At 34.0% G+C, this 26,063-nt stretch overlaps 1 protein-coding gene across 6 annotated transcripts in view; it reads left to right on the top strand.

Annotated features, from left to right (window-relative positions):
- Positions 1 to 25,101, top strand: part of CUNH8orf34 (chromosome unknown C8orf34 homolog) — a 423,558-nt gene extending 398,457 nt beyond the window's left edge. For 2 of the 6 annotated variants that reach the window (XM_004842081.3, XM_021256041.2), the window contains 2 exons: positions 21,950 to 22,006; positions 24,223 to 25,097. In XM_004842081.3, the coding sequence (XP_004842138.2) occupies positions 21,950 to 22,006; positions 24,223 to 24,230 (65 nt within the window). In that variant the 3' untranslated portion in view covers positions 24,231 to 25,097. Of the gene's footprint in view, positions 1 to 20,333; positions 20,451 to 21,949; positions 22,007 to 24,222 lie in introns of all 6 variants that reach the window. The other 4 variants (XR_002393934.2, XM_087190433.1, XM_087190432.1 and 1 more) reach the window with 4 other exon arrangements.
- The last annotated feature ends 962 nt before the right edge of the window (positions 25,102 to 26,063 follow it).

A 26,063-nucleotide genomic window follows, 5' to 3' on the forward strand; every position in this document is an offset into this window, starting at 1 on the left:
ATCTAGTTCATTCTTTAGTCTTGATGAATATAGTTTTTGGCAGCCTTATCAGATGGAATATATCTTTTTTCACAAATAATCTATTTGCTGGCTTCAAGTAAATCCCATTTGTTACCTCTGTTGTTTTTATTTTTTCTGCATATTTTCAATCATTGGAAAAACTTAATAGTGTTCACAGCAACCAAACTATTTCATGATTTTCTTTGGCCTTTCTTGTAGCATTAAACTGCTTCAAAAGACTCTGATATTTTTATTCCCAAATTAAAATTCAGTTTAGATTCTCTGATATGAATCCCATATCCTGTAGTCCAGTTTACTTCCTTCAAAACAATCGTATTTGTAGATCTTAAAAATCACATACATATATTGTACATATACAGAGAAGCTATATATGTTGGGCTCTATGGCATAGGAGATGGAGAGATAAATAGGATATTTTCTCTTTTCCCTGAGAAGTAAAACAAGTATACTAGCATCTGTGGCATTAGTTTTAGAAGCCAGACATAATAGCTCATGTGGGCATTTCTGGTACTCTGGGAGGCTGAGGCAGGAGTATTACAAGTTTGAGATCAGTTTGGCAACAAGTCCGTGTCTCAAAATTAAAGAAAAAAAATAAAAGATTTAAAAAAGAGCCAAGGATGTAGCTCAGTGCCAAGGCCCTGGACTGTATCCCCAGAAAGAGAGCGAGAAGGTGGGGGGTGAGTGATGGGGGAGAAAGAGAGAGAGAGAGAGGGAGAGAGAGAGGGAGAGAGGAGAGAGGGAGGGAGAGAGAGGGAGGGAGAGAGAGGGAATGTGTGTGTGTGTGGGGGGGATGTTTAGGATGCCAGTAGAGGGAAATATTACTCTAAATTGGGAGACTGGATTAGAGAGACTTTTGTGAAGAAGGTACAGTTTGAACTGAGGGATGGGTAGGAATTTGAAGGATGGAGATGGGCAAGAAGGTCATTAACAGCAAGAACAATAGCAAAGACAAGGACCCAAAAACTGAAAGAGCAGGTTACACTTCATCACATATGCCCAGGTCACATAGCAATTTATAGCAATTACAAAAGGCAGTAGGTACTTACAGAAGATTACAGAGAAACAAAGTTGGAAGGGTAAATCATGAGACTAGAAAGAATCCAGGTTTTAAGGATAAAAAATTAAGTAAATTGGCTCCTGGGACGGTGAGGCTCAGCCAGTCCCAGCACGCGGAAGGAAGCTCCCCCACTGCCATCCCAGGCTCCTAGGGCAGAGAAGCTGAGCCCCGTGGGTGCCAGAAGCACCCCCACCCCCACCCCTCGTGGAAATGAGAAGACACATAAACATGCCTCAAAAACAGACTTCCGGATCACCTACAGCAACCCCAAAGGGAAACGAGATGGAACACTCTGATACTCAACCACCTGGGCAAAAGAAGATCTGGGAAAAGTGAAATCAGAAATAATTACTCAGGTAACAGCAAAGATTTTGCTCATGGTGCAAGACATGATTAATAAATCCAGAGAGGACACAAATGAAAAAATAGAGGATCTGAGGAACATGATGGAATCCCAACATAGGAAACAAACAGAATCCATAAAACAGATACAAACAGATTTCCAAGAGATTAAAAACTCCGTTGAAAGTCTGGGCAGCAGAATGAACCAATGTGAGGATAGAATTTCACATACAGAAGATAAGATTGCAATTAGTGACCAGGAAAAGAAAAACTGCTTTAAAATTGTAAGGGAACATGAGAAATCAATCCAGCATCTGCTAGATGATGCAAAGAAGAATAACATAAGACTGATTGGAGTCAGTGAGGAAAGAGGAGAGAGTGCAGATGACATAAAAAAACTCTTCACAGAAGTGATGGCAGAAAAATTCCCAAGGAGGGGAAAAGAACTTCACATACAGATAAGTGAGGCATATAGGACTGCAGCTAGCCTTAATCAAAAAAAATCTACACATAGGCATGTAATAGTTAGGATTCCAGAAATCCAACAGAAGAACAAAATTCTACAAGCAGTGAGAGAAAAGAAACAAATCACAGACAAAGGAAAGCCCATCAGAATCACAGCAGACTTCTCAATGCAAACCCTCAAGGCAAGAAGAGCTTGGAGTGATGTATTTCAAGCCCTAAAGGAAAACAGCCTCCAACCCAGATTGATGTACCCTGGAAAACTATCTTTCAAAATTGATGGAGAAATAAGATACTTTCATGAGAAAGAGCACCTCAGGAACTTCATGAATACCAAACCGGCACTCCAAAAAATGTTAGACAATATCCTAGAAAAAGACAATGAGGATCACAACCCCAGGAAACCCAGCAGAATGAATCCATTGGGCATGACAAATTCAACACAAAGGGGGAGAATCCCACAAAAAGAAAAAGTCATGACAAGGCTTCTGAAACTTTTGACTTCGTCTCCCTAATGAGTGTATAATTCAATCTTATTGTACTGATTAGTATTTTTCTGATTCTAGAATTGCACACCATTCCTTGTGCTCTACTGGCTATTTATCATCTTCTTATGTCTACATTTTAAATGGGTTGTCTATTAATGAGCTCTAAGAATTCTTTATATATTCTGGTCATAGGTTATATGCATTGTAAATATGGTCTGTTTAAGGACTACTTTTCATTTTAATGATGTCATTTAAAGTTCTATATTTTGATGGAATCTCATTTATCAATTTTTTTTCTTTTACACATCATGTTTTTTGTATCCTAGGTAGTTCTTGCCTACCCTGAATTCATAAATATTTTCCCTTATAATTTCTTCTTAAAGTTTTATACTTTTAGGCTTTCTTATTTAGGTTCATAGATCCCTTCAAGTTATTTTCATGTATGGTAAAAAAGGGTTGAGGTTAATTTTTTTATATATGGATACCAGGTGTTCTAGTGCCGTTTGCTGAAGACACTGTCTCTTCCTCAGCTCTTGAATTGAGTTTATATTCTATAAAATGGTAATGTTAAATAATCTTTCAAAACTCAGTGGACCATATATGTGTGGTTCTCTTTCTAGATTCTCTGTTTTATTCCAATGATCTATATGTCTTTCCTTACACCAACACTGCCTTGATTACTGTAGCTTTAGAAGAAGTCTTAAAACATCTTCCAACACTGTTTTTGTTTTTGTTTTTGGCTTTTCTGGGTCCTTTGTACTCCTACATAACTTTTAAATTTCAATATCCAGTTCTTCATTTATAGCAAGTATACACAGACTTGAATTTTTATATATACCCTGTGTTTTCTAATTCTGCTAAATTCAAGTACAAGTTCTAGGGGCTCCTAGAGATTTCTTAGTATTTTCTCTGTAGATGATCATTTCATCTACATATAAAGATTTTGCTTCTGCCATGCCAGTCCTATCCTAGTTGTGTCATTTTATTGCCAGACTATTTTGGTTTAGACCTATGTTTCAAAGTCTAATGGACAGATGAAGAGTAAGCATATCTGCCCTTGTTCCCCACTTTATAGAGAAAGCATTGTATCATCTCCATTCATAGAAGGAGTTTTTGTTGGAAGTATGGAGTACATGTCTTTGATCTGTTGAGAAGGTTCTGTTCTACTTTTAGTCTCCTGTTACCTTTTACCATGAACAGCTGTCCAATACTCTTTCTCCAACTAGTGACAGGATCATATGGCTTTCTTCTTTCCTGTTAAAATGATTATTTGGGGGGGTGGATCTTCCAATGCTCAACCAACATTGCCATCCCTATAATAAAACCACTTTCTACATCCTGCCAGATCTGACTTCTAAGAGTTTGTTTTGTTAAACAAATTTCTATCTATGTTCATACTTTTTTCTTCTATTATCTTTATCCAATTTTAGGATTAGCAAATGTTGAGTTCCTAAAATGAGGAGAGAAGTGTTCCCTCTTTGTTCTGCTTTAAATGTTTGCTATAATTTGTCAGTTAAAATGTTTATGAGCCTGCTGTTGTCACATAGGTAGGTTTTCAAGCTAGGAATATACTTTCTTTAATAGGTGCTATTCAAATTTTATATTTCCTCCAGAGTTAGTTTCATTAATTTGTCTTCTAAGTTACTTCTTACAAGTTGTCAAATTTATTTCAAAAAAGATTTTTGTAATATGCTTTCTATATCCTTTTAAATTCTATAAAATGTGTGGTAATGTCTCCTAGATCTTAATATTGTAATTTAAAAAATGTATAACTGATATTGTGTAACAGGAAAGAAAGGTCTAAAAGAGCAGGGGAATTGTGAGGAGTAGGGGAAGGGAAAAAAGGGAAAGGAAAAAATATGAGAGGAGGAAAAAAATGGAAACAAGGTCTTTGCAAATAGGGAAGGGTGGAGGGGGTGAAGGGAGGGGAAGGGAAGGGGAAAAAAAATAAGAACCAAGAGACTCATGTAATGGTACAAGATCCCAATGATGAATGTAACTGTATTTTATACCTAAAAATGTACCAATAAAGTTAATGGGGAAAAAAATAAAATAAAATAAAAAATTAAGTAAATTGATAAAGTAGGAAGTGTAGAAATTTTAGCATAGGAAGCAACTTTGATGAGAACATTCAGACTTGTAGCTTGGGATCTAAATAATGAAGATTCAAATAATGAATAATATATGGCATTTTACATATTTCTTAAATTGATGAAAAGAAAACTTGGTTTTAAACTCCATCTGCTTTCGTTTTCTTAGTTCACTTTCTGCTATTACAGAACACCACGGATCAGATAATTTGTAAAGAAAAAAATTATTTTTCACGGTCTAAAAGCTAGAACATATGAGTATATGATACTGGCATCTGGCAAGCGTCTCCTTCCTGTATCATAACATGGCAGAAGGGCCAGTGAGCACACTGAGACAGGGCTCACTTTTGTGACAAAGCTATTCCTGTGATAACTAGCCCATTCTTATGAAATTGAATATTGATCCATTTGTATGATTTATATCTAGATGGCCCCCCCAAAGCCTCATGGGAATCATAGATGGGACTTTGGGGTGGTGACTGGACAGAGAGCCCATGACCTGACCATAAAACCTTTTGACTGTCAACCTCACAATAGTGGCAATTAAAATTGAACATGAGTTTGTAAGGCAAATGCAAACCACAGTGCTAGTGCCATCTCTACCAGAGATCATCTCCTTAAGATATGCTGTTTGTACCAAAGACTACAGCACAAATAGGTTTTTAAAAACCTGTTTTCTTTACAAGGCAAAGAGAGCAAACACAGACCAATAGTGCAACCCAGTTCATAAGAAGATAAAATAAACGATTGTGAAAGAGTTCTTATTAAAAATTTGCTGTTACTGGGTTAATTATTCTACTAGTTAAGGCTCAGTTTAATATATATACACATATATGTATATATATGGCTTATATTTTAATTCTATACATAAATCCATTTTAGATCTTTAAAGATGAGAAAAATTTCAAAGATAAGAAACATCTACCCAACTTCTTAATTTTATTAGTAAGGAGACTGAGGACCAAAGAAATGACAAGGATTTTTTAGTACTCTTTAGCTAGTTAGTTAATGAGAGGTCAGGAAAAAAATTCTACAGAAGTTAGCAAACTCTCCTGTCTATTTTGACTGGCTTTGCTTTTGGTTCAGTGTTCATATTCTAGATCCAAAATCAGGAATTCAGATTAGACTTCCTTAGCTGAAAAATAAATGTATTAAGAAGAGGACTATTTATGAAATTTAATGGCAATGAGGAAATGTTTATTCATTCCATCTTCTAGTTTATATTTCTTTTTTGATTTAGATGTAGTTCTTGAAAAAACACTGGCCCTTTGGAATGAGACATTATTTTTGTTAAAAGCCTATATTTGAACTTACCTTTATATATAAGGTTGCATTTTCAAAGGGCATGAAGGCATTTTTATCTCTGTAGTAATCATTAAAGGTAAGAGACTATGAACTAGCAGGCTATAGGCTATCTGCAGACATGCTTTGTTGGTCAGACCAACATTTTAATACAAAAATAAACCATATATTTTCAAATTAGGAGATCCCAAGTATAATATCCAGATATTAGTCTCTTTGAGACAGAGAAGGTATTGCAATGCTAGGCTTGCATTCCCTTACAGCAACATCTAATATGAGTTGAACAGCAACGTTTTTTTTTTCTTTGTACTGGGGATTGAACTCAGGACCTTGCACTTGCGAGGCAGGTGGAAGAAACACTGAGCTAAATCCCCAGCCCCAGCAATGTTTTTTGATAAGTACACTGCTTGGTTTGCCATCTCTCCAACACTCTTAATGTTCTCCAGTCAGTTTGCTTCACTTGTTTACGTTTCCTTTCTGCCCTGACCAGGATTGAAGGATGCTCATCTCCTCTCTGATTCAGGTGATGGGTCATCCTGGTTAGCCAAAATTATCTCCTTCTAGTTGCCCAAAGGTTTTTCACACTGTTAGTTGTAGTCACAGTTTGGAAAGGAATAGATTTCATACAGGACACATAATTTATAGAGTTATTTTATAATATTCACCCAAAAAGTGAAATGAAGAGGAGTTCAAGAAATCGAACCGCACACTAGTGACCCAAAGAATCCAGCCAAGGGCCTGGATCCCATAGTAATGTCCTGCACAAGTCCATCTGAAAGCCCAAGGCAATGATTCCAAGGCAATGTCCTCCATGAGTCCAGCCAGTGGCCAAGAGCCCATGGCAGTGTCTCATGCTTGTCCATACTGAGGATCTGCACAGGAAAGCCCAAAGGCCTGTGGTGGAAGCCAGAAAACCTGTGCCAGTAGGTTGCAGGATTTGTGCCACCAGGCTAAGGGATCAATACTGGAGCCAAGAAGGGACACTCATGGTGAAGATCAGAGCTCCCCTGAGGAGAACAGCAGCCAGGGACAGAGAGGACCCACATGCCTCCTCTAATGAGAACAGCCAAGTTCACATTAGGAAAACCAACCATGGCAAGCTTCTCCTAGAAAACCAACAGCACCGATCTTTCCTTTCGGTTCTATCTTTATGCCCTTGGCAACAGTCCTCAGGTGGGTCTTCTACACCCAAACCATGCTGATTCAGTTCAGCTGGCTGTTCCAAGTTGACCATTAGTTAATCCACCACACTACCTAAAAAAATGTTACCAGTTCCTAAATCCTTTCTGCTAACTAGCACCCTCTCTCACAAACACATGGAACACAGTGTTGATACAGTTAAATCCTCCAAAATTCACATGTAGAGCTAAAGGCATATTATTTTTGTCTGAAAACATTCATGTAATATTCATTAGAATCTCTTTATTGAAAAGAGGAGCTATAATAACTTGATTTGAAAGAGACATGTTATAAAAGTTGAAAAAACAATAAATAATAAAATAGAAATGACTTGTAATCTCACTATTCAAAATATTGTCTTGATTATTTTTGTGGGTTTTTTCCTCAGGAAATTTTTTTATTTTAAAATTCTCATATGCCCTCTCTCTTTCACAGACATGTGCATGTACCCACATACACACCTGGGATCATCTATTCAATCATTTATTCAATAATGTAATGGTATATATCTAACATACAATATTTAATGTGACTTTAACATTATATTTTTAATATTTTCCATACTGTCAAATATTCCCTTATAATATAATTTTGAAAATAAAATGCATAGTATTTTATTGTCTGGATGTGCTATGATTTATTTAATTATGGTTCAAATTAAATGAACCTATGGTTCATACCCAATTCTTAAAACTATGTAAAATGATACAGGGAAGAATATCTTTGTGAATTCATCTCCATCCACATTCATAATGCATAATTTTAATTTTGTTACATAAAACTGAAAAATTTAAATGAAGTACCAAAATCTCAAGAAAAGAAAGTTTACTGAAGCTGACATAAGAGGAAATAGAAAAGCAGAGTAGTAGGGCCAGGGATTTAGCTTAGTGGCACCGCATCTGCCTTGAAAGTGCAGGGTCCTGAGTTTGATCCCCAGTACCCCCTCCCCCCAAAAGAAAAGAAAAACAGAGTAGTCATATAACTGTTTTTTTAAACATTAAATCCATAATTAAATCTTTTCATACACACTCATATGGCTCCACCATTGAATTCTCCCAAATGCTTGAAAAATGACTCCATTTTCAGAGTATCATTTCCTCAGAATCAAAGAGGACATTTTGCCCAATCTATTTAATGAGGGTAGCTAATCTTGATTCCAATATGTTTCAGATGCATGACAAAAAAAGGAACATCTTTGTAAAAATAGGCCAGTATACTAATGAACATGGATATTAAACTCCATGACAAATTGGTGTTGATCCAGATCCTACCATATGCAAAGATAACACAATAAAACATTGCCTTCCTTGCAGAAATGCATACCAAATTAACTTTTGAAAACCAATCAATGGATTTAGCCACAGTATTGTAAGTAGAAAATAATAACACTAAGGCATACAAGATATTTGAAACAAAAATGACATCCATTCATGATTTTAAAAACCCTCAATGGGTTTGAAATGCAAGGAAAAATTAATTTATAAATTTATTTATAAAATATCATATAGCAAATGTCATACTTGATATTTTACTGAAACTTTACCTTTTTAGATCATGAAACTAAGCTTCCTACTATTACCAGGAATAACTAAACTGTAGTGCTTCAGTATGCATAACTATCTCGTTTTAATCTAAAAAAAAGCAAGGAAATAATATACAGAAAGTAAGATAATAGTTATGTTTTTGCAGACAGTGATGACTAAGTGGGAGAAGCTTCCAGGACTGGTCATGTTCTATTTCTTAACCAGGATGGTGGTTAATGAGTGTTTACTTTGTCATTTTTAACTGAATTATATATCTTCAAATACTTTTCTACATGTGCCTTATATTTTTATAATTAAAATGGTATTGAAATGTTCTTAATTTTCTGATAGCTCAAAATAACTTTTTTATATTGCATATGAATATGGATTAAAATATTTCTATGTAGAGAATTGTGTTTGGTAGTTCACAAAAGATTTTTTCTGTGAACTGACAATTTTTTTTCTTTTTAAATTTTTATTTTATTAGTATATAGTCGTAGTACATAATGATTACATTCACTCTATCTGCAGTGGTGCTGTGTCTAGTTTCAGAAACAATTATAATATAACATAAAAGCATTATCCTGGACTCCATTGCAAATCAATTTTCCATAGCTTTATTGTCATTTTCTTATTTAAAATCATATGTATTGAAATTTAACAGTTAAGAATGAAATTTTCTTGCCTCAAACTTCCACAATTATTTTATCTATGTATGTCTTTGCAGTTAAAATAAAATACCTTTGAGAATAAACACCAGATCTTACTTTTTCTGTATTTTTTATGACATCTTGGCTAGGAAATTTAACATTTAATTACTACATAATATGGTTTTAAGAATTAAATCAGATAAGCAAGACATAGATATATTATTGAGGAAATATAATAATCTTTCCATCTGTCTCTATAAAAGCCAAAATTTTCCCTTCATTAATTGCACAAAGACTTAAGAAAATCAGTGGAGTTTGACTTGAGGCAATTTGTCTAATAAATTTTAACAGTAATCTTCAGTTGAGAGATGAACCAAATTAAGATGAAGGAAGGAGTCCAGTGGAGGAAATGCTCTGAATTTACTCTCATTTATTCTTCAGTCTTAGCTGAGGATGCTTATTAGAAAAACATACATATAAGAAAAGAGCTTGACATCTCCACTGATACATAGAACATGAACCTCAGCCTCTTATGCAGAGAGCTGAGTATTGAAGACAAACATTGTATGTGAAGGCAAATAAAAATTTCTGACACAAGAGAAATGCTTAATTTATTGATTTTCAACCTTTCTTCATTTCTGATATGTAGATTTAAAGCTTAAATATTTATCTTGAGTCCTCATCCACGTTTTTAAGAGAATAAGCTCTGTCTGTATTGTTTAAATAACTTGAAGTGTGTTGAGTCTTCCTTGATGACCCAGTGTGGGACCAGTTTGGTACAAGTGTTTAGAGCTACCAAATTATTATTTTTTAAATGTAAAATGTATTTGGTTTTTGAATATCATTTTCTTATATGTTCATTGGCTGGTTGTATCATTCAAATATTTGATATCCTTACTAAATATTTTATGGGATGTTATTCTATACATTAGCAAATGATGTATTCTTCCCTACTACTGTGATTACAGATTTGACTATTTTTCTTTTATGTATATTAGCTCTTGTTTGTAAATTTTAATCTTATGTTATTAGGCTTATATCAATTCAGAAGTGTATCTTTTTCATGAATTGGATATTTTATGAGGAAGTATTTATCCTTATCCTTAGCAACTAATTTTTCATTAAATTCCACATTATATGACACTATTATCATAGCTTTTTTGAATCATATTTGTGTGCAATATGTTTTTCCATTCTCTAGCTTTTCTGCATTTTTGTATTCACATATATAGAGAATCACTTCAAAATATCTAGTTATTTTAAAAATTCTAGTAGTATTTTAAAATTTAAATCATGTAGTGACTTTATGTGCAAATAGCTATTGTGTTAGATTTCCATCACTATTATAAATACTTGAGAAAAAAAACTTACAGAGAGAAAAGGTTTATTTTGGCTTATAGTTTTCGAGGTTCCTGTCCATAATCACTTGGCCCCATTTCTTTTGCACCTGTGATGAGGTAGCATGTTATGGTGAGATCACATGGGAGAATCAAACTGCTCACCTCATGGTCAAGAAGCAAGAGATAGAAAGGAAGATTACACAAACTATGGGCATGCCTCTAATAGCAGAAAGACTGCCCATTAGGCTCCATTTTTAAAGGTTCTACCACCTCCCCAAAATGCCAACCTGAGTACCACGTCTTTAGTATATGGGCCTTTGAGGAATATTTAAGATCCAAACTATAGCATTTTAGGTTTGAATTTACCATCTTACTTCATACTTCATTAACTTCTTATTACATTTCCCTTTCCCCTTTTTCATCAGGTTACAGTTCTTCTTTTTTTATTCTATATTAGCATGTAGTTATGTACTCTTTAAGATTATTTCAGTGGTTATTATGTCAGTGATTATTAAATTCACATGTTAATTAATCCTTTTATCCTTTTCTCTTAGAATGCTTTAACTCCATATATCCCTAGCCTGGATTATACACTAGTGTTGACATTCATTGAGTTATTTTTGTATATTTTAAATACGGAAAGCTTTACTATTATTTTAACATATTGCCAACATTCATTTATGCTTTCCAACTGTTTTATTATATTTATTGCTATTATCTATTCATTATTATATTTATTGCTATTCATTATATGTTCATATAATCTCAGATTACATTTTGTACCACCTTTATTCTGCCTAAAGAACACCAATTAATATTCACTTTAATTTGTAATTACAGGTATTGAACTATCTTTATCTGAAATGTCTTTATTTCTCCTTTATTCTTTCAGGATACTTTTATTGAGTGTAAAAATCAAGATAGATTTAAGTTATTTTATTCTAGCACTTTGAAGATACATATATCATTCCATCATGTTGAGAAGTCACTTGTCAGATTGTTACTTTTTCTAAATACTGTTAAAATTTTCCATTTGGTCTTTTACAGGTTTGTGATGATGTTCCTACATGTACCTAAGCTGGGTTTATTTAATCTTAGGTTCTTTTCACTAAACATGGGTAATAAGAATGCTTCTAAATCTATAGGTTATGGCCTATATCTATATGTTGTGTTTAGATATCCTCCCAAAGCCTCATGTGGTCATAGGTGGAGTTTTCCAGGGTGGCTGGATCTAGAGTGTGTTTTGCTGGAATTGATTCATGGTTCAATGCTAGGATTAAGGGCACTAGGATTAAGGGTGTGAGTGCTACCCACTGTAAGTACACTGGATATGATATGGTCATCTATTGTTGCTTTGTTACCTTCTGCCTGCCATCAACTACTTCTCCTCTTCAATGCCTATCTGCCATGCCACCCTGCCTTGGAACTAGCTGATTATGGACCAAAACCTCTACAAACTGTGGGCTAATTAAACCTTTTCTCCTTTAACTCTGGGCATTGAGTATTTTGTCTCAGCAATAAGAAAAGTAACTAAGACACTATAATACTTAATATTTTTGATAGCTTTGCATTTTCCTTTATTTGACAAGAGTATTAAAAATATTAAGAAACTGTCTATTTTTTCTTTAATTTCATCTGTGATCCATTGGTTGTTCAGGAGGGTACTATTTAATTTCTGTTTATGCATTTTTTGTGGTTTTGCCATTGATCTCCACTTTCACTGTACTGTGATCTGATAATATGCATAGGATAATTTCAATTCCATTGCATTTACTTTGGGTTGTTCTATGAGCTAGTATAGGGTCTATTTTGGAGAAAGATCTGTGTACAGCTGAGAAGAACATGTATTCTGTTATCGTGGAATAAAACACTCAATAGATATCTACTAAGCATATTTGTTCAAAGATTTGGTTCTGCTCTGATTTTTGTTTGTTTGTTTTTTTTGTCTAGTTGACCTGTTTATTTGTGACAGTGGGGATAATGAGGTCTATCGTCATAATTATATTAGTGCTTACTTGAATTGTCATACCCATTAATGCTTATTTTATATAGTTGGGTGTGCTGGTATTTGGTTCATATATATTTATGATTATTATATCTTCCTCTTTTATTGTTCCCTTAAAAAATATGTGGTGACCTTCTTTGTCTCTTCTAATTAGCCTTAGTTTCAAATCCACTTTGTCTGCAAATAGAATAGCTACTTCTTTTTTTGTGATTCTTGTCACATGGAGCATTGTTTTACATCCTTTGACTTTTAGTCTGTGAATTTCTTTTTGAGTTAAATGTGTTTCTTGTAGGCAGTATATTGTTAGATCTTGTTTTTTGATCCACTCTGCCAATCTGTTTCTTTTGATGGGTGAATTGAAACTATTTACATTGTTGGTTATAACAGATATGTATTGTCTTATCCTTGTCATATTATTTTCCTGTTATCGGTTCCGTCTCTTTCCTCTGTTTAATTGCTTGCCTTGCTTGCTAGATTCATTCTATTGGATTCTTGGAATTGTTATCTTTTTCTAAATACATTTTGAAGGGCTGGTTTGGTGGTCATGAATTTCTTCAGATGTTCTTTATCATGAAAGTAACTTATTTCTCCATCAATTTTGAAAGATAATTTTGGGGGTGCTACTGGGAACTCCTGAAACATTACTGGAAACCTCACCAATAGGTTCCAGTCTCCTGCTCAGTGTGTGACTCAGGCCTGAGGGGAAAAAAACCTAAAAGACGGAACTAAGAGAGACAGAGAATGGGGCACCAGGACCACCAATGCTGGTGTAACTGACAAGGGCCCTGGCCAGTTCAAGCCACTAATTTTTTATTAGTAATCAATTAGAGTAAAGGCAAGCTATGTGCAATGGCAGTACTGCATGTAAGGATGTGAAGCCATGCAGTTTCTAAAAAATTTAATGTAAGCAAGGCGCATAAAAGAAAAGACAAAGCATTCTCAAATTAGGAACAGAATAGACAAAATGTATGATTGTAATTAGAACATCGTCCTTCTAGCTAGAAAGTTTTAGTTGTGGTAATGGAATTTGTGTGCAAGTTACTCTGACCTCAGCACATAGGCTTCGGCCAAACTCACTTCTATAAACAAGCCAATTGTGGGGTTAACTCTTTACAGCCTTCACTGCTTATAGCTTGCTTTGGGTTATAATCAATATTGAGTATTCTGCAGGGTACATCAATCTGGGTTGGAAGTTGTTTACTTTTAGGGCTTGAAGTACATCACTCGAAACTCTCTTTAACTTAAGTGTTTGTGTTGAGAAGTCTGCGTGATTCTGATGGGCTGTCCTATGTAGATGATTTGTTTCTTTTCTCTAATAACTTTTAATATTCTGTTCTGTTGAATTTCTGGAATCTTAACTATTATATGCCTCAATGTAGTTTTTTTTTCTGATCATGGCTAATGAGAGTTCTCTGTGCTTCACTTATCTATATGTCAAATTCTTTATCTATGCTTAGGAATTTTTCTGCCATTACTTCTGTGAACAGGCTTATTATGTCCTTTGTGTTATCTTTTGATTTTTCATTCATTCTGATCAATCTTATGTTGTTCTTCTTTGCATCATCTAGCAGCTCTTAGATTGATTTTTCATGGTCTCTTGAAGTTTTTAAGAAGTCTTTCATTTTCATTTGATGACTGCTAACTACAAACTTGTCTTTTAGATCTGATATTCTGTCCTTATATTGGTTGATTCTGCTGTGTATACTTTCAATAGATTTTTTAATCTCCTGGATTTCTGTCTGAATCTGTTTCATAGCATCCAGTTCTTTCCTATTTTGGGTGTTCATGGTTTCCATCATGTTCCTAAGCTCTTATAGTTTTTTAATCTGTATCTACTCTAAATTTACTAATCATGTCCTTCATTATGCTCATCTTCTCTTTAGTGATCTGTGTAATTCTTTCTGATTTTATTTTTCCTAGATACTCATTCATCTTCTTTGTGACTTCTACAGCTACCATTTCAGAAAGTTCACCTGGATGGCTTTTGATTTCTTCCACTCACTGGACCCTGGATTTGCCTTGAGCAAACTGGAGGTCTGGGGTTGCATCTTGCTTCTATGTCTTCTCATTTTCTATTTTTTAAAATTTGTTTTCTTCATTGATGTTTACAAATTGCTTACAGTAGGTAACTTTATTACTGGTAGTGAGACCTTAGTAAATGATTACTTTTCAGAAATGTCTTCTATGTGTAGCTGGCTTTTGGCTTTTGAGTCTGTCCCAAGATCCTGCCTCTTTAACTTATTAATCATGAGAAATTGCTCTCTATTTGGCCTAGCACTCAGTTCTTTGATACTGGAATAGTCTTGTTTATGACCCCTGACAATTTCAGTATTAGCTTACAAGGAAAAACAACTGATCACAGCAACTATATTACCTTGGCTAAAGTAGTACAATTAGTGAAATCAATAGCATCAAGGACAAAATAGTAAGTGATAAACTGTGATAACTTTTAACTTGCTACCTTTAACCATAGGTACAAAATTTATAGCTATACAAAAAAATGCAAAACTAGTCTCCGAAAATTATATACAGTAAATATCCCTCAACAGAGTGATTTTACCCTCAGGGGAGAAAATTTTAAAAGGAAAAGAGAAAAAATAGAGAAATAAAACAAGAGAAAGAGATTAGAAATAAGGCTGAAGGACAAAGGAAGATTACCCAAGCTTTTGGAAACTGGTGAAGAAGACTGGAGGGAGAGAAAGAAGGAAAAAGCAAAAACCAGAGCTAACAAAACAAAAAAACTAAAATCAATGTTCAATCTTATGAAAAAAAACAATCAAGAAAATAAAAACAAAAGCAAAAAGAAGAGGAAGAAGAAGAGGAGGAGGAGGAGGAGGGGGAAGAGGAGGAAGTTTTAATGTGATTTCAAGCCTGTGGCTATCTTCTGAGGTCTACAGTTTTGTGGTAGTGTCCAATTCATGACATGTGTACACTGTCACTGGTAGACAGAGGAGGCAGACAGAGTCCAAATCCATACCAGATGATCCCATTAAGCCTACAGTAGGATGAGGTGATGATTCTGGTGCTTTCAACTCCAAAGAAGTTCAGGCTGATCCTGGCCTCTGGTTGTGGAGTTGGGACAGCATTGTTCAACCTACAACACTCTGGGTGAATCTTGCCAGCCTGACCTTGGCTCTCTAGCCTTGAATGTCTCCCATGGTTGTACCTCACCTATTTCACTGGGAGCCATGAGATGAAGCCAACCCACAGCTGCTCCAAGTCCCGGGCTCAGTTGGCCCATTCCTAAAATGATGTATTACCAAGCTCCCTTTTCAGGGGACTCACCCGTCATACTGATCCATTGGACTGTGCATTTCTCCTTGGAGGCTTCTGTCACCAGCCCTCACTATGTCTCTGTAGATTCGAGCTTCCTTTCTCATGGTGCAAGCTGGGAGTCGGGGAGAAAGTAGTTTGCCACCTCCTTTTTCTGCATCAAGGTCTGTCTCTTCACTTTCCCTCTGATCTTCAGTTCTCCCTTCAGATCCTTCCTAGGTCCTGCGAATTCACTTTCCTCCCTCTTTTCTTTTTTTTTTTTTTTTGATGAACATAGATACAAAAGTCTTTAATAAAACATTTGGAAACTAAATATTGTCAAACTGAATTAAAAAACACATTATAAAAAGCATACAATACAATCAAGTTGGTTTCATTTCAGGGATCCAAGAATGTTTCAATATATTTAAATGAATAAATGTACTACAGTATACATATAGACTCAAAGGTAAAAATCACATAATCATTCTCAATTGATGCAGAAAAAGCCTTTGATAAAATTCAACATCCCTTCCTGATAAAAGCCCTGAAGAAACTAGGTATCAGAGGATCATAACTCAATATAATAAAGGCCGTATATGACAAACCTATAACCAACATCATACTGAATGGGGGAAAACAGAAACATTTCCTCTAAAATCCTGAACTCACACCACTTCTGTTCAGTATATCACTTGAAATTTTAGCCAGAGCAATTAGGCAAGAGAAAGATAAAAGGGATAAAAATAGGGAAAGAAGATGTCAAGTTGTCCTTATTTGCAGAGGCTATGTCCTACACATTCAAGACCCTAGGACTCTACCAAAAGACATTCATAACCAATAAACAAATTCGGCTCAGTGGTTTTGCCTCCTGCTGCACAAGCGCAAGGACCCAAGTTCAATCCCCGGTACCAAAAAAAAAAATATCAGATGACTATAGATATTTGAGTGTTTTGTTTTGTTTTTATTTGAGACGGAGTCTTGCTATGTAGTTCAGGCTGGTCTTGAACTCACCATGTAGTCCAGGCTAGCCTCAAATTCTCAGTAATCCTCCTAGTGTGCCACCACACCTGGCTTGAGTATGCTTTTGTGTCCTCTCTTCTATTCATTGGTCTACATTTTTATGACAATACCATGCTGTTTTTGTTACTATGTCTGTGAAATATAACTTGAAATCAGGTATTATGATGCCTCTAGTTGTGCTCCTCCCTCTTTTCTTCCCCAAGTTGTTATATTCTATTATCTGGATTCCAAATCTCAGAGAAGCTGATTTGCTGCTGTTTACCACTTCCCTGTTTCCAGAAGTCTGGTTCATTTTTAATTTCTAGTTCTTTTGAATGAGTTCTAGATAGTGTCTTTCATTTTCTCATTAGGGCTACAGTCATCTTATATCGTCCTCTGAGATATTCTCCCAGGATGTAAGATCTCAGGCTTTTCATCATGCAATAGTAGTTGGCCTAACTACATTCATAGTGTCAATGATCTCAACTTAGCATATTGTCTCATTCTCCTTTTTCCTTCTAACTTGGACTTAAATCTTACTTTTTAAGACAAAAGAAAAAAAATCAATGAAAAATTTATTCACTCCAATAGATGGGGTATTTTCATTTATTTGAGCTAATATAAAATGTAACTGGAATAGTCTCAGAAAAGGTGGTAGACTATTTGTTATTAGGATCTTTGCAAGAAATCATATTCTGAATATACGGTTTGTGGATCATAACACTACTTGTGTAAACACAATAGAAAAGGTGTAGGAAAGCAGAGTAACAGTTCTAATCTCAAAACTGACACGATAAAACTGTGGCATAATAAATCTTTCTCACTGAAACTGCTAGCTTATATCAGATAGAGCTCTAATTTAATAATAAACCTGGAAAGTTGTCATTTAATCTAACATAAAATAGACCACAAAGTCTATTTGGAGGATATAGTTAGAATTATAACATTCTACTTCTCCTTAAAGCCTATTATAAGTCATTGACTTTTTAATAGTTTATATAGAAACATACACATCTTTAAAGGAGGAGAAAAATGGAAGTGCTATTAATTTTTATTGTTATATGCCATGCAGTGTCCCTTTTAATCCCCATGATAACTTAATGTGTAGGTATTATTATTCTAATTTTATAAATAAAGATTTATTAAGTATAATTTCCCAAAAACTCACAGTTAATAAGTTCAATTTACATTTAATGTAATCGAGGGCCAAATGTTCTACTCTGAAATTTCACTATATCTTTAGAAGCTTAAAAATATATGGATGGGATGGAAAGGATGTGGGTATAGATAGCACCAAGAGAAGATTTATTTCACTGATGCTGAAAGAGTTTGCATTATAATTAAAACACTCTAAAGAAAATAAAGCAAAAAACAGATAAAGAAAATGAAGTAATAATACATTTGGGCATGAAGTCGGCTTTTAATAGAAACTTCAACTTGATTTAGCTATATTTACAGTGTTTTAAATTATTATCTACAAGCAAAGTCATCCAGAAAATTAAGGGTGGCATATATGGTAAATATAAAAATTAAAATTTTGACAGAATAAAATAAATAACTTTAGTAATTACATTAAACATGTTTTCAATTTCATAGTAAGCTATTAAAAGTAAAACAACTGTTCAAAGCATGCTGCCAAATTTTTTCAAAATGATTTGTTTTGAAATGTTGACTAAATATCTCAGAACTGTATATCATCTTTAGTGTAATTAAAAGTTCTTTAAATCAAAAACATAGCTTTTCTTTGTATGTTAAAACCTGTTAGATGTGATTTTCAACTTCATATTGGACACAGAAGATTATACATTTGTTATCATTTAAATGTTTCTACCACTTATACTGTATAAGGCTTCATATTTTATATTATATTATTTATATTATATATTATATTATATTTTATATTATATATGTATTTTTAAATTAAAATTTGAGTTATTAAGAAAAGTTTAGTCTTAATATTCCTATTTTATGTTGTAGTTGTTCAAAAATATTTACATAATATGTATTTATCCATTGACTACCTATTATTTAATGGATGAAAGAATTTAGTGCAAATTAGTTAACTGACTTTTAAAAATCACTCAAGAAATAGTCAAGCCTTTGTCTCCATATTTGTCTTCTGATAATTCAGGGAAGGCTTAATGTGTACAAATGCAGAAATATAGACATATATATATATTAAGTAGTTATATATATTAAGTAGTTTACCGATATACACTGCAAAATAAGATATGCCTAATGGCATGTCAAATGCTCAGTATGTTTTTTTTAATTAACTTTATAGGTACATTTTAGATATGCAATATAATGACACTCATCATTGGGAATTTGCACCTTTATGTAACCTATCTTGGTTCTTACTTTTTTCCCCATTTCCCTGACCTCCTTTCAACCCCTCCATCCCTCCCTATTTACAAAGGCTTTGTTTCCATTTTTTTCATTTTCTTATATTGATTCCATTCCAAAGGGGAAGGGAAAGTGGGAAGGATAGGGGAAAGGAAAGAAATTAATGAGGTTTTTTTCTCTGTAGTTTTGAAAATCCCACTAGAGTTGGAATGAACATAGTGCGTGGGTATAGAACTTACTTTAGGCCCTATTCACTCATTTGTGATGGACTGCCTTAGGTGATTTGTGTTTCTGTTTGCCCTAAAAAGTAGCCAAAAACTTTTCCTATAACATTACCCTCAAAAAGAAATAAATGTGTGCATTTCCAGCTATTCTCTTACCTGTTTATTGTATTCCCCATTCCCCTCCAAAGCTGCTTCATTTCTTAGATTCCCACAAGTATGGAAAATAATGGCCTTTCCCCAGTGGAGGAAGTCCTACTGCAAAACCAAGGAAAGTATTAGGCTGGATTCCTAAGCCCGTTTCCAGGCAAAAACAAAATTTTGTCAAAGTTCGATTAAATAACTTGAGATTAATTAATTCTTTGATCCCTGTTATCCTTGGCTATTCTGCCTTGCTTGACTACCACTACTAAAATAAAATCTTGTCATGTATTTGTACTGTGAAGCATGTTGATATATTTCCTAGATCTCTGCATTATGCCCTCTGGGACTGGAATTTGATTTGTAAGCTGATTGTCCTTCAGTGCTATTCAAAGAATACTCTCTAGAACTTTTCCTCCTTATTTAAAATGATTTCTCCTCTAGAAGACAGTGCTTTCCTCTGAGCTTCCCTAGGAGAAGTGTTCTTTCTTCCAAATGCAACTTGTCAAGAGCCATGAATTAACACTGACATTCTACCTGAAATTTTTCTTTTCAGGCTCATGCTATTTGTTATGCTTTCCTGTCACTGTAATCTTAATGATAGCTTCTCTTCCTCCATGTGAAATGCTTATATCTGATTCATTGTTTTCCTCTCAATTACAATTCTGTCATCAGGAAATTTTAACTCCCCCATGAGTGATTTACCCAAGGTCTTACCATTCTACTTCTTGGACCCTCTTAAAAAGTGATGGTTTTTCACACATATTCTGATCAAATGCATAGCAACCAATTCTAATATTTTAGCGTAAATTACTATCACCTATTTTTTTTGCCCCTAAAATTTCCTATTTAACTCACATTTATATCTAATTTTGGTAACCAGACAATACTATTTTTTTTTTTGTCTCCAAGTATGTTAGACCCAGCTGGCTTCATCCTTCAACCTGAAGTACATGCTACTCAGAACAGTGATATTCAAAGTGTGGTCCCCAAACCAGCAGTATCAGCATCAGCATCTTTTGGAAATATGTAAGAACTAGAATTTCCTCGGGCTCCCCACCCCCAGATCTACTGAGTCAGAGCTCTGATACTGGAGCCCAGCAAACTGCGATTTCAAAAGCCCCCTACATGATTTGAGAACCAGTGCTATATAGGATGTATTCAACTGCTGTCTTCTCAATATCCTTGAGTGATAATGAGCAATCAAACACAAATGTATTATTATTTTATTCTAAGCCTGCCCATTGCAAAAGCATTCTAAAAATACACCAAGTTCTCCAGTTTTATTCAGTGACCACTTTTCATATACAATTGCCAACTACAAATATTTTTATAATTCTTAGTGATCTAAATTTGAATACCATAAAATTGCTAAATGCTCATTGTTCACTGATACTTCCAAAGGTGTTTTGGTTATTGTCCTCTGGGATAGATGCTGATATATGTTAATTAGTTTAAGGTCACTAACTTGAGCACCCTAAGACAAGATTTGAACTTAAAACTAGCTGAATATAAAGTCTATGCCTCTCCTAGTTTGCAGATGAATGAAACAACAGATAAATCATTGTTCCTCTTCATTCTAATTGAAGCAGTGCTTATGAATGAATGTTTTAAGGAATTTTTAAGTATGAATATTATGTGAAAATCTATTATCAAATGATTTTGGTGAATATCAGGTTAGTTTTTTTAATATGCCATCGAATATTTTGATTTTACAAAATGGATATATAGTATGATGTTAGCCAAAATTCTTTAGAGTGAACCATTTGTTTATAGTTATACTAACAGCTTGTAAGACTAGGTTTCCTAGAGTTGGTTTTTGAACATTTGGACTTTGTCTATTTTTTTCTCTTCAAATTATATGGACTTGCTTATCTATTTTGATATCCTTATTTCATCTGCTGTTATTCTCTTCCTTATTTCCCCACTTTTTTCAACTAGAACAGTTTTTCTCCCATTAGCCCACTAAGTACTACTTTTCTACTCCTTCAGAGATAGCCTCATATTCTTTAACATTTAGAGGAATTACATTTAGCATGTGCCTGGCATTTGTGAACATAGTGTCTATGTGTATATACACTACCTCATGTAAATTTCATAGCTTCATGATGATAGTATAATTTATAAGTTCAATAGCATCACACTATATGACACATAGATGTGTCCAGTGCTGAATAAGCTCTGTCAGTGCCTGGCTTTCCTGCCAAATTCCTGCTGGACATCAAACTTGGGACTGCAAAGATGTCTTCCCATGGTCCACATCTGCATCCACAACACTACCTGGAGAGGCATTTTGCCTAAATTTTAGTTTAAAAAACTAACAAAAAGTTAAATTGAACATGACTGAATTACAGAATGAGAACATAAACATTTTTAAACATCTAACTGCAGCTTCCTATAAAGTCTAACAGCAGTTTTGTTATTAATGTCAATTTTCACTAGAAATTTGATAAACCTGGAGGAAGTTGTGTTTAATAGATATTTTTGTGCTAGCCCAGCATATTACCGCTTTTTCTTTCATTGTGCAGGTTCCGCTGATCTTCTTTGTGTTCCATGCTCTTCTTGTCCCACTCTGGTCTACTCTGGTATGTTTGCTCAGGGCATTTAGTGTCAATGTCAGGTAATTATGGGTATTATCTGCAACTACTCAGTGTTCAGGTTTTTTAAACACTCTTTATGATCTAATCAGAAAATATTTTGCATGAGGCACCTTGCACAATGTCATGTGTGTGTGTGTGTGTGTGTGTGTGTGTGTGTGTAATGTGCTATAGATCTCACATCCCCATTTATTCCATATTCCTCTATACTGACATGGTAGAACAGAAATTTTAATCTCCTTCTCCTTGACAGGAAAAATAACTTCTAGATAGATATAAGTTGAAACGTATTTCTCCACTGTGCAAACTGTAGACTCTATCATAGCATCAGATATCCCCTGGAATTACAGCATCTAAGAACAGTTTTACAGCCATAAACATGAAGCTACCTATGAGCTTTATGTACAGAGATTAAAAACATTGGCCATTATCTTCTCCCTGTAAATCACGAAAAAGAGCAAAAGTGTTGAGTTTGTCCTGAATCTTCAGAGATTCATAGAATATAAAACCTGGAAAGAATTTTTAGTTATCTACTCTTCTCCTAATCCAGTTAAGAGTGTTGGTCCCTTCTGTCAATCCCCCTACCAAATGTTCACCCAGACTCTATGCGGAGTTCACTATCTTTCTTAGCTGCCCATACATTTTGGACTTCTCTGGACACACATTGACCCAATAATTTCTACAATGCACTATTATGTACCCATTAGAATAGTATGTTCATTGCCACATATTTTTAAAAATAAAATATGTTGCTACAATGCATGGAAAATTTTACAGTAAAATATGGAACACACAGAAACATAGAAACATCTATTAACCAACAGAAGAGACTGACTAATTATAACAATTATATAATGGAAAGTAGTGATTCCATTAGGAAAAATGAGATATAAATTAATTGGATATATACATACTGTATATGTGCTGATATCAGCAGAATAAATATATATTCAGTTGTGTTGATGTGGAAAGATTTTTCTCAATATTTTTGCCAAAAGCAAAACAAAACAAAACTATAAAAAAGTCACATCAGAGGATATTGAATATAACTTGTTTTTAATATGTAATGCACAGATACATTCACAATCATAAATTTACATTTACAGAATTCCATTTGAGTGTTTACAAACAGAAATGCCATCACTAGCTGTTTCTTTGTGGTGTGATATTCTCTCTTTGCTCATCTGGAAGTATAGCATTTGCATACTAAGCAAATAACTCTTTAAATTATAAAATGTATTTAAAATATTTTGTTTATAAATTGTAAAAGAAATTACTCTTATTTTGCTCATAAATATGAAGTCCTTATAGTTTTTTTCTTTGTGGCTCTCTCCTTTTGAGTCACAGACAATACTCGTGTCTATGTTCCATGTAATGACTATACTACCATATTCCACAACCATCACATGGTTGGTCCTCTTAGTTTTTCAGTGTTCTCTGTATGAAGCAGATGGGCATAATGCTCTTCAATATAAGAGCTCTAACTTGGTCATTCTTTAGTGTTATTCATATTTAACATGGCACCTATTATGGTTCTTCTCATTGTGGAACTTACTACATCGTGGAGAAGGCATACAATGAACGATTACTTACATAATATGTTGGTGATTATTGTTACAGAGCCATTTTAGGCTAAAATAAGTACAGGCAGTAAAAATTCTTTGTTGAGAAACCAAAATTCCAAAGAAAGTGATATTTAAGACTAAGAACAAAGGATTATGGTGTTAATTAAATAAACGAGTGAGGTAACTAGTCTGTTCCAGATAAGGAAAAAATGTGTGTCTAAAAAATTGGATTCTCTTTTCTCCTCTCTTTTTCTTTCCTTTGCTTTCTCTCTTCTATTAAATAGATATTCATTGAGAAAATTATACTGTTCCAGGCCCTTTGAGAAATTTGGATATTGATAATATTCTTGCAAAATGTTTATGGTCTAGTTGGGGAATAAGAAATATTAAATATAACATTTCTTTAAAGCAGAAATAGCATATAAAATATTCTAGAAACATGGACTTTCTATTCTAACCTCGTTAGAATTTTAAAGAGACATATAGAAATTGGTATACTATAAGAAAAATATGTGTAATGTTAATGCTATTGTAAATTTTCATGAACAGTAGAATAAAACATTAAATTTTCAATCTTTCTATGCTGAGTTATAGATATATTATTAAGTATATTTTCTTTTGTTCATTTCTCCTCTACAGGTCTGTGAAATAGAAAGAAGATGTTGAAAGTGGTCCTTAAAGAAACTGCAATTAATCGAATACTTATGTATAGTCCTAATTTTATTTGCTCTATGTAATTATTTAGAGAATGGTTATTTTTATATCAGTAATAAAAGTATCATTGTAACCAGGGGGTGGGCACATGTGTAATCAGAACACTAACTCTGGCAAAGGACTCTGGGGCGGTCAGGATTCTTGTTGCCTTTTGACATGGTTAATATCCTGGGTATGGATTACTTTATACATAGTTATTAATATCAATATTTGATATATTAAAATATTGCCTGATCCAAATAACTTTGCTTCAATTTTTTCTGTATTTTCACTTGTCTAAGGTTTTCTACCTCTTTTATTTTTATAATATTTTCTCATTTTTTAGGCCAATAGACATTACACTTAGAAAGATGTTCCAAGGTGTGCCATTTAGGACTCTTCAGAAACTAGCTGTTTGGTATCATCACCTACCATGTGAGTTGTTTGCTGCAGTAAGAGGCACATTCCCCATGACTACCCTTCCAAGGTTATTTTCCCAATTCTTATCAAGACAAATAATTGATATGTTAAGTAAAAAAATCAGATCAATAAAGAATGAAATGCATGCCCCTTTTCATCACATGAGATGAAAATAGACTATTTATGCAATTATTAAAACCAATTAAGAATATTCATTTTAAATTTGATGTATGTTTGCTTTTGGAATGTGCTATGCATTGATGCTAAGTGAATTAATCCCAGTAAATCTATCAAGTATATTTGCTGTCTGTTTTAACTTACTTGTCTTAATTTAAGATTGTTTTCTGGACCCATAAGTCATTAACATTAAATTATAAAGCTGCTTGTATAGCTATCAAAGAAACAAATATTAAAGGCCAGAGCATGGCTAAATAATAAAAGAAATTCTCATTGTATGAATTAATCCATATTCCTAAATATAAATAATTTATATTATAGTAACTAATAAATTTTCTTACATTACCATTTTTTTGTATTGAAACTCATGAGATTAATTAAAAGTTATTGTTTTCTATAGATAGAAATAAATTAAGTGCTTACAAAATAGTACATTTTCAGCAGAAAATTGAGAAGGTAAAAGAGTAAGTTTATGGGACAAAAGTACTTTTTATTTAAAAATCCTTTTCAGAAAGAATATTTTTTCAAAAATGTTCAATTGATGATTCAATTATGTTCCCTGAAAAAAATTTTCTTTCTTTAAAGCATATCACCCATAATGAATGCCTGAACCATACTTGCCTCCAAACATCACTTGGTTAGTTTCAGTCCTCCTCTTGTTCACTGATCCTTTCCTGGAGACATCACCCCAATAACTGCCACACAGACCTCGAGTCAGATCCACTAGGATGACAGGATCTATACTGCTGAGGATGCTATCAAAGGTAAACAAAACCAGGGACTAATTGAAATTATGAAGATAAATTTTAATCAAGAATTGACCATTACAATAGGGAGAATGGTCCAGCCAGAGCTGAACTTAACTTCAATGTGTGCAGAGGTATTTGGGATTTTAAAGAGAGAATGAAAGGGAGGGAACGGGGAAATGGCAAGGATTTGAGCAGAATCAGAGGAGGGGAAATTTGCAAAATGCAGGAAAAGGAAAAGGGAGTTGGTCCATGTGAAACCCACCTGGATTTGATCACTGGAACTTACCAAAGTTAGGGTTCCACTCTCCTTCAGACACGAAGATAGGGGCTGTCTTAGGTGTTGGCTAAAACAAAAAATGTTGTTTTGTCATCCTTCAGCTTTCTCAGGCAGAAACTTAATGGATGGGAGCATCATCCTAAGGATGGAGGTTTGTGCTGTTA

The sequence above is a fragment of the Heterocephalus glaber genome, unplaced genomic scaffold (genome assembly GCF_053883595.1).
Source record: "Heterocephalus glaber isolate CG9 unplaced genomic scaffold, H.glaber_assembly_v1.0 deba00001553, whole genome shotgun sequence".
In the NCBI taxonomy this organism is placed as follows: Eukaryota; Metazoa; Chordata; class Mammalia; order Rodentia; family Bathyergidae; genus Heterocephalus; species Heterocephalus glaber.